Source organism: Phocoena sinus, chromosome 3 (assembly GCF_008692025.1).
Source record: "Phocoena sinus isolate mPhoSin1 chromosome 3, mPhoSin1.pri, whole genome shotgun sequence".
Classification (NCBI taxonomy): domain Eukaryota; kingdom Metazoa; phylum Chordata; class Mammalia; order Artiodactyla; family Phocoenidae; genus Phocoena; species Phocoena sinus.
Window position 1 is genome coordinate 11,805,710 of NC_045765.1, and position 9,515 is coordinate 11,815,224.

General features: G+C 60.7%; 1 protein-coding gene and 1 long non-coding RNA gene across 2 annotated transcripts; both read left to right on the forward strand.

Moving 5' to 3' along the window:
* The first annotated feature begins 477 nt into the window (after positions 1–477).
* On the forward strand, positions 478–3,749 carry LOC116751481. The gene is made up of 3 exons (XR_004349272.1): positions 478–660; positions 1,220–1,424; positions 2,560–3,749. It is a non-coding gene; the product is annotated as an uncharacterized LOC116751481 (long non-coding RNA).
* Positions 3,750–7,142: 3,393 nt separating this feature from the next.
* JUND (JunD proto-oncogene, AP-1 transcription factor subunit) lies at positions 7,143–8,997 on the forward strand. Its single transcript, XM_032628240.1, has one exon. The coding sequence runs from the start codon at positions 7,290–7,292 to the stop codon at positions 8,325–8,327; it is 1,038 nt and encodes a 345-aa protein (XP_032484131.1). The 5' UTR covers positions 7,143–7,289; the 3' UTR covers positions 8,328–8,997.
* Positions 8,998–9,515: the final 518 nt, after the last annotated feature.

Here is a 9,515-nt window from a genome sequence, read left to right on the forward strand (position 1 = left end):
GGGTTTTCCCACCTAGGCCACGCCTCTCGTGCCTCAGTTTCCCAGTCTATTTGCGCAACGTCGGGGAAATTGGAGGGCCGGACCCTACCCACCACCACACCCACGGTCTCCTGCGCTACAGGGGCGCGGGCCGGGCGGCCAGACCATCCGAGTCTACGCCGCTCCGCCTCGCCTTGACGTCGGTGCTGACGCCACCCGCACCCCTCGCAGCCACAAAGTCCGGTCGCAGCGCGGGGTTAACTCTTGCGCTGCCACCCGCCGCGCCGAGACCCCCCCCCCCCCGCCACCCAGTAACCTTTCTCTCCCCCAACCCCGGCAGAGGAGGGGCCAGGCTGCCGGGACCGACGTGGAACAAGTCCTAGGCAGCCCAGCCTTCAGGAGAGGCGAGAGGCCCCGATCGGCATCCAGGTCTTTGCCTGCGCCTGGAATGTGCCTCCTCCCCAACCCAAGTCCTTGTTTACTGCGACATCCCTCCCTCCGGCCCGGCCCTGACCCCTCCAGGGCTGGGCGTGTCCTTGTCCGGCTGTGTCTCTCCGCCCCGGGTGGGTGGGGGGCTCCTCAGGCCCGGGGCGGGGACCTGTCACCCAGCGATTCGCTGTTTCAAGGTCGAGTTTCTTATCCCCATTTTTAACATGAGAACCGTCGAAGCCTAGAGCACTTGTAAGTCACCCAGAGGTGGGCCGTGTAACCCTGGCCTAGCCCCAGCTCGTGCGGCGCCCCTGCCCCACCCCTGAGGGGGCGGGGGCTCGATTCCCTTGACGGGGGAGGGAACCCTGCAGGCCCCGCCCTGCCCCAGGGGAAGTGAGAATGGGGGGCCCTCCCCCACATCCTCACCACTTCCTCCCGGGGAGAGGCGCTGGTGGAGGGGGCATGGGGGAAGGGTGGGAGGCGACGGGCGAGGGAGTTCAGAGGAACGGCCTCAGGTTCAGAGTTGGGGGGGGGTCTCCCTGGCCCCACGCCCAGGAAGGGCACGACTGGCGTTAATATATACCTCGCAGGCAGCCACCCCCCGCAATCTGCTCCTTCCTGGGGGGCTCCTTCCCAAGCGACCCGGACTCTGCCTGCTCCTCCCCACCCTGGGGGCCCCCGCCGCCTCCTCCCTGCTCCCTCGGCCGCTTGCTTCACCCCCATTCGCTCTACTCCCCTACGGGAGCCTGATCCTGTAGGGCTGCCGACCGGCTGCCGGCCCACAGGTCCTCCCCCGCCCCGCCTCCCGCAGGCCCGAGGTCCAGCCCCATCTTCTCTCTGCATCAGCCCAACTCCCTGAGCCTTGTCTGCCTGTAGACATTCACCTGGATTCCAGTCTTCCCTCCAAAGATTGGACCCATGCTTTGCTCAGAGCCTCAGTTTGTTCCCGTGAAAAATGGGGACAGGTGTCACTCTTCGCGGTGCTGCTGTGGGGTTTTAAAGGAACAACGTCGAGAGTGAGTTTCCCATCTTGGCAGCATGGAAGCATCTGCTCATTACTTCACTCACTCATCCACTTATTCATTTAATTATTTATTAATGTATCCATTGATTCACACACACCCCCTCCCCAATCCCAGGCAGCTTGGGAGCGACCTCAGGGGCCCACAGGACTGTGGGTGGGGACAGCCCCAGGGTCTTGAGGCAGAAATGGGAGCTTCCACTAAACCAACCTGAAGCCTCCTCAGAGAGGCCTCTGCCTGCCACTGCAGCCTCCACCTGTCCCCCCAGACAGGTCGGTACCTCTCAGGACCTTGGGAGGATTCCGGCCGATGCAGGCAAACCCCACGTCATAGGTGCTCATCACCAAGGCTGGGCACATTATTGAGCTCCTACTGCGTGCTGGGGTCCTTCCCTTGGGGACAGGAATGCTGCGTGGGTCCCTGTGGCTCCTCCTGCCCTGTGGATGCACATGCCCCACTCTTGTTGGTTTGGGGCTTCCCTGCTTTTAATGCTTTCTGGATACTGGAACATTCGGGGTCCAGGACTGGCCCAGAGTGTCCCTGAGGAGTGAATGCCTGAGTTTTGCTCTCATTTCATCGTTTTTCGGTTTCTTTCTATTTATGGCAAGAGAAACTGGTTTTCCATTCCTGGTGGTGACTTGAAGCTTCCCTCTTGAAATTTATTTACTGAAGTAGAAACAGAAAAGGGGTCGACTTAAAGGAAAAAATTGTGACATTGACCTAAAGCGGGCTTCTATGTTATGGTGGTGGTTTCCCATCCCGGGTGAGAGTCTGGTCAGCTCAGAGGTGATGAGGGATGGCCCCAAACCCTCCCCCAGCACACAGGCCTGGGCATACAGCAGGTGTTCAGTAGAGGGTGGTAGAATGGATGAATGATGGTGCTTGCACTTGACCAAAAGCAAAAAACAAAACCAAATCAACTTCTGAAGCTGGTCTTGTGAAATCGAGCTCACCACCCTCTGACCCCCAAATCTTCTGGTTCCCCAACGTCGGCCTGTGAAAAGACCTAACCTGGGTCTGGGTATACAGCAAGTGTACATAAAATGTGCACTGGATGAGTGCAGGAGTCCTGCCTGTCCTGGAGGGTGGAGGTCAGGAGAGCATAAGACGTTATTTTCTTGTCCCACAGCCCTTCTGGACTCATTCAGTCAATCAAGTATTGGACGTAGTGACTTTTCTGAGCCTGCGGGAGCCTCGGGACACCACAACCTCGGGAAAGAGTCAACAGGGCCACCGGTCATAAAGCGGGCTCTACCCGGTGTCCATCTGGTGCTGAAGGTGGCTGCCGGCGCATCAGCTTCCTCTTCTGTAAAATGGTCTCGTGAGACTGGAAAGAGCCAGAGGGCAGGGGCTGAGTCCTCACCCAGCGGCCTGACGAACACCTGCACTGGACGAGGGAGGAGGGCGGTTCCTGCTCCAGGCGAGGGCGGAGGCGGGATAGGAGGGGAGGGGCCGCCGCCTGCGCCAGTAACCCGATCCTCAGGAATGCGCCGGGGCCAGAAGCGCCCCCAGCCCGAGCCCGGCGCCCTTCCCCCGGCCCACCCGCGGGGTTCTGCCACCCGGGGACGGTCTCCACAAGTTCCACCCCCACCAGCCCTTGGGTCCTAAGCGCCGGGGGACTGTCCGCAGAAGCCCCATCCAACCCCGCGGTGTTCTGAGCACCCCGGGACCATCCTTGGCAAGAACCTCTGCCCCAGGACCCCTCCGCTTCACTCCCTTCGGCTTCCTGCTTAGCTCTTTTTCTTTGGGGCTTTCCGTTTTATTAAGTAGATTTTAGGTCTCTGGAGCTTCAAATAAAGACTAAACATTAAATCGAATTGCAGGTTGCTTTAAACAAGAAGGCAAATCTCTTCGCGCTAGGGAGAGGGCAGGGCTGCGGAGATTTGAACGCCGGCGAGGGGGCGTTATGTTCAGCCTCCATTTGGAAGGCTGGGGTGGGAATGGGGCTGAGGCCTTGGCTGTGTGACCCAGGGCAGGTCGCGCACCCTCTCTGGACGCTGCTCTGGGAAGTGAGATAATGTCCCAAGACTTAAGAAGCTGCAGGGAGAGTAAAGGCGAAAATAAAGAGTCCCGACCTAGCCCTGTTACCCTCTGGTCCCTCAATCCTATCCGCCACTTCTGCTGCCCTTGAGACAAATACCACCTAGGTTTCAGGGGAGGTACCTCCACTGCCCCCCTTGCCTTCCTTCTCTCGCTCTGGCTCCCCTTGGCTCAGTGAATCCAGCCTCACTTGCTTCTCTACCCTCCATCGGTGTGGCCAGCAGGTTCTACCCCAGGGCTTTTGCACTTGCTGTTCTCACTGGGACACTGCCCTCAAATGAATTATCTCATGATTTGCTCCAGCTCCTCCTGTATTCAACATCACCTCCTGGGGTGACCCTCCCAGAGTACCACACTCTAAAACACTACCCCTTGGGCCTCCCTGGTGGCGCAGCGGTTGAGAGTCCGCCTGCCGATGCAGGGGACACGGGTTCGTGCCCCGGTCCGGGAAGATCCCACATGCCATGGAGCGGCTAGGCCCGTGAGCCATGGCCGCTGAGCCTGTGCGTCCAGAGCCTGTGGTCCGCAATGGGAGAGGCCACAACAGTGAGAGGCCCACTTACCGCAAAAAAAAAAAAAAGTAAAACACTACCCCCTTCATCCTCCATGAAGAAGGTACCATTTATTTTCCTTGAAGCTGTGCTTGTCAGGTTCCTCCTTCACACTGTGTATCTGAGAGGTTGCCGGTGTTTGTGTCACCCACGTGAGTCCCCATCACTGGGCTCACAGTAGGTGCTCAATCATTGTATGTGGAATGAATGAATGAATGGGAGTTTTCCCTAGTTCACTGCATGGGACTGTTGATGGATTTCAGGCCCCGCCTTGACCTGCCTGAGAAGCCCCCAGTCTGGGAGGACTAAAGCTGGACACAGCTGCCCCCCAGCTCTATGGGGTCAGCGCTGGTCCAAATGGAGGAGCAGGGCTGGAGTGTCCCAGAGGGAGGAATGAGAGGACGGGGAAAGGCACTGGGTCACAGGGAACAGCAAGTGTACAGCAGAGGAGCCTGAGGGGGGTAGATATTGGAGAGTAGGGATGGCAGAGGCTGCCAAGGGCAACTCCCCACACTTAAGAGGCCAAGACAGGTCTTCCCCACCTAGCTTCAAGGACCCTCCTGGGAAAGAGAGAATCAGAAACACAGAGTGGACAGGGCTCAGTCAGATGGAAGGTTTAGGGGAGTCCCTGGAGGCATGGTTAACGAAGACTTCTTGGAGGAGGGAATACTGGAGGTGGTTTTTGAAGGATGAGTAGGAGTTTGCCAGGAGGCTAAGGAAGGGCACTCCAGGCTGAGGGTACTCCAAAGAACTGCAGTTAAGTTTGGCCAAATGATAATAAAGTAAAACAATTATAGAGAACATTTATTGAGCCCTTACTATTTGTTCAAATACTTTCAATAAAAGTCACAATACTCCATGAAGTAGGTGAATTATTTGCTCCATTTTCATAAGCACACTCAGAGATGTAACATGCCTTGGCCTTCCTGTGCCTCCATTTCCCAAAGCCTGTCTGTTGGGTGACCGCTCAGCTCAAGCTGGCCCTGTCCACAGTTTACCAGACCATCCCTACCTATCAAAGTCAAGGCCCAAGGTCAGGGTGGAGCCTCCCTAGGCCGCCCACTCACCCTCCTGCCTTGGGGAGAAGCATGATCCCATCTCCTTCAGTCTAGCCCCACTGCACAGGCCCAGAGAAGGGTCCTAGGGCAGGGCTGGTTACAGGCTGGGGGCTGCATCCACTCCATTTAGGGGTCCCTTTGCTCAGGCTGGTACCCAAGAGGACAGGTCTGGAGGGCACAGAGACCCACATTCCTGGAAACACAGACACATACACCTATACACACACATGGGTACATAGATCCATATACACGGATCCACACGGGCACAGACACCCACTCCCATGTGTGAACACATTTGGGTACACTGACCCACGCATGAACACACACAGGCACATGTGGGCACAAACAGACATTTGTGTGTATGTAGACACAAACCCATACCCCCAACCCTCTGCCAGCCAGGCCAGGCTTCTTGCTTGTGATGACAACCTCCCTCATGGCCTTCTTGCTCCACAGCCCAGTTAGGGGCAAGGCCAGGTGAGGAAGGGAAATAGAAGAACGGGTGCTCATGTCCATAGGCCACTCAGACAAACTGAGGCCAGAAACTGCCACAGCCACCCCACCAGCCTGTGTTCTCCTTTAACACTGGCTGTTGGTTGCTAGGCCCTATGCAGGAAGCTGGGGATCCAGCAGGCTCAAGATAGACAAGGTCCCTGCCCTCCTGGGCCTTATGGTCCATCCCATCATTCTGGATGGTTCTGAGAATATAACGGAAACAAGGTGAGTGGGAGGGGCCTCTCTGAGGACAAGTGTAAGCATGGTGGGGAGAGGAAAGGAGCACCAGGCTGAGGGCATAGCACCTATCGATGAGGCAGCAATGAGTTGGGAAGACAAAGCTCAGAGAGGTTGAGCGTGAAAGGTTAGAGGGGGTCACCCGAAAGAGCAAAGGAGCGTATGGGGCCTCCACCAACTGCTTATGGATTGGGCGCCATCCCGAGTGTGGTGAGAGCCATGGAGGGGTTCTGTGCAGGGGCTGTAGGTCAGATCCAAATGTCCCCAGGATCTCTTGGGAGCGTGGGGAAGGGCCCCTCTCACCTCCCTCAGATCCCATCGCCAGCCAGCCTTTATGGAGTCCCATTAAGCCTGACCTGACACTCATGAAAATAGTAATAAACAGGTAATAATTACCAGCTTGGATTCCTGCCTTAACAACCCAGTCCGGGAGTCACCGGGGTACCCATAGGAGGCCCTGGCAGATGCAGAGATACAACGTAGGCGGCTGCCCAGGGGCACGGACGCCCGGGTTCTACCAGATGGATAAGAGCTCAGGCCTGGTCACAGCTCTGGCCCCGAGGGCAGGTCACTCCACCTCGCAGAGCCTTAATTTCCCGTCTGTAAAGTCAGGAAGTCGGACTCCCGCGCTTTAGACCCCACCCAGTGAAGAATAGCAGGATCAAAGCATTTCCAGCAACTTCTGGCTGAAACCGCCTCTCCCCTCCCCCGTCTTCCTGGGGCAAACACACCACCGGGGACTGGGGTGGGGGTGGCGGTGACGTGGAGACAGACCTGGCGCACGCCCCCGGCGAGCCACCCGGCACAGCTCCCTCAGGCCCGCACAAAGCCTAGATAGAGGTGCGCTAAGGAAGGTACAGTCGGCGCAGTGGAGCGGGAGGCGACAGGGAGTTATTTATCCTTCCGGAGCCCCATCCCCCTCCGGGCTCCGGAGGTCGGCACCGCCCCCGCCCGGCCGGGGCCCCACTCGCGGACGCGGGGCGGGGCCGGGCCTCGGGGCGGGCGGGCGCCGGGTGGCCGGGCCCATCACGCCACCCGGAACGTGCCTTGGCGGGAGGCGGCACTGGGGGCATTGGTCGTACACAGCACTCCTGGGGCGGAGTGACCGGGCCGGGCGCTCTGCTCGCCCCCATGACGTCAACCCATAAGGCAACGCGCTGTTGTGCCGTTTACCAGGCGTCACCCGGACAACGGCAGTCGGTGGGGGTTGAGGGGGGCGTTGGTGACTTGGCCCCGCCCCACCATGCAAATGAGCAACGTCACTCGTGCCCAATGGCGAGCAGGGACAGTGAGCTCATCGCGCCCGGCCGAGGCTATAAGGGGGCGCGCGGGACGCGCGGCTCAGGAGCCGCCGCCAGCGGAGGGCCGGGCGCAGCGGCCGCGGCGGGAGCAGGGCCGAGCGGACGGGGGGGCGCGGGCCCCCCGGGCGGCCGCGGCCACTCCTCCCCCCCGGGCCGGCGCGGCGGGGGAGGCGGAGGATGGAAACACCCTTCTACGGCGATGAGGCGCTGAGCGGCCTGGGCGGCGGCGGCAGTGGTAGTGACGGCAGCTTCGCGTCCCCGGGTCGTCTGTTTCCCGGGGCGCCCCCGACGGCTGCGGCCGGCAGCATGATGAAGAAGGACGCGCTGACGCTGAGCTTGAGCGAGCAGGTGGCGGCAGCGCTCAAGCCCGCGGCCGCGCCGCCCCCGGCCCCCCTGCGCACCGACGGCGCCCCTGGCGTGGCGCCCCAAGACGGTCTGCTTGCCTCGCCCGACCTGGGGCTGCTCAAGCTCGCTTCGCCTGAGCTCGAGCGCCTTATCATCCAGTCCAACGGGCTGGTCACCACCACGCCGACAAGCACGCAGTTCCTCTACCCCAAGGTGGCGGCCAGCGAGGAGCAGGAGTTCGCCGAGGGCTTCGTCAAAGCCCTAGAGGACTTACACAAGCAAAACCAGCTGGGCGCGGGCGCGGCCTCCGCTGCCGCCGCCGCCGGGGGACCCTCTGGCATGGCTGCGGGCGCTGCGCCTCCCAGCGAGCTGGCCCCGGCAGCGGCCACGCCCGAGGCGCCCGTCTACGCGAACCTGAGCAGCTACGCGGGCGGTACCGGGGGTGCGGGGGGTGCTGCGACGGTCGCCTTCGCCGCGGAGCCCGTGCCCTTCCCGCCGCCGCCACCCCCAGGCGCGCTGGGGCCTCCGCGCCTGGCCGCGCTCAAGGATGAGCCGCAGACGGTGCCCGACGTGCCGAGCTTCGGCGAGAGCCCGCCGCTGTCGCCCATCGACATGGACACGCAGGAGCGCATTAAGGCGGAGCGCAAGCGGCTGCGCAACCGCATCGCTGCCTCCAAGTGCCGCAAGCGCAAGCTGGAGCGCATCTCGCGCCTCGAGGAGAAAGTGAAGACGCTTAAGAGTCAGAACACGGAGCTGGCGTCCACGGCGAGCCTGCTGCGCGAGCAGGTGGCGCAGCTCAAGCAGAAGGTCCTCAGCCACGTCAACAGCGGCTGCCAGCTGCTGCCCCAGCACCAGGTGCCCGCGTACTGAGCTCGCGCGCGGGGCGCATGCGCGGCCTCCTCCCAGAGAGGCGGGCTCGCGTGGTTGGGGGGGGGGCGTGGGCGCCCCGGGCTCGCAGAGGGCGCGGCCCCGGGATCCCCCCCTTGAGGGTGCCAGGAGTCGGAGAGGGCGCCTCAGACTCGACAAGCTGGACCCCCTGCCGCCGGGGGGCGAGCGCATGACCCCCACCTCCCCCGCCCTCGCGCTGCCTCTGTCCCGGGCGCGCGGCCACCCAGTGTTGCACAAACCCGCGCGTTCTGGCCGCCCCTTTGTACACACCGCCGCCGAAGGAGGCTCCGAGGGGGCGCAGGCTCAAGCCCTGCGTTTTCTCTTCTTTTACTTTTTTTTTGACTTTGGAAGAGAGAAGAACAGAGTGTTCGATTCTGCCCTATTTATGTTTCTACTCGGGAACAAACGTTGGTTGTGTGTGTGTGTGTTTTCTTGTGTGGGTTTTTTAAAGAAATGGGAAGAAGAAAAAAAAAACTCCCTCCTTCCCTTTCCTCGCTCTCGCTTCCCTTCCCCTTCCATCCCTCCGACGCCCCCTCGTCCCGCCGTTTTTCTTCCGTTTGTTTTTTTGTTTCGTTTTGCTACGAGTCCACATTCCTGTTTGTAATCCTTGGTTCGCCCGGTGTTCTGTTTTCAGTAAAGTCTCGTTACGCCAGCTCGGCTCTTCGCCTCCTTCTTCTCCCGCCGGGGCCTGACGGGGTGGGCGGGGCCTGGCCCGGTCCCCGTCCCCTCCTGCCTCCTTCGCCTCCTCCCTCCGCCCCTGCTCAGAGGAGGAGGGAGTCGGCGTCCGGGAAGAACCTGCACATCTGGCGCTCAGAGAGCGCCATCTAGGAGCGCCTGGGCGCTGGGCCGACTCCTGTCCGGGTTGGGCGGGGGACATTGGGGTTTCCAACCTGAGTTTGGAACTAGCCAGCCCGAAGGTGTCCCCTTTGTCTCCCCTTTGCGGAGGAGGGACTGCGGGAGGGAAGGGGGACAACTTCAGCCCGAGGCAGGGAGGAAAAGGTAGGAACTAACTTTCCGGGCTTCCGTTTGCCTGTCTGTAAAATAGGCAGAGCCATGGTAAACTTGTCCCATAAAGTTGTGAGGATTAAGACAATTCGTTTACAGAGCAGTTCTTGGCTTACAGGTGGTGCTCAGTGTAAGCTTGTATTATCGTTTGTCGGATGGGGAGCG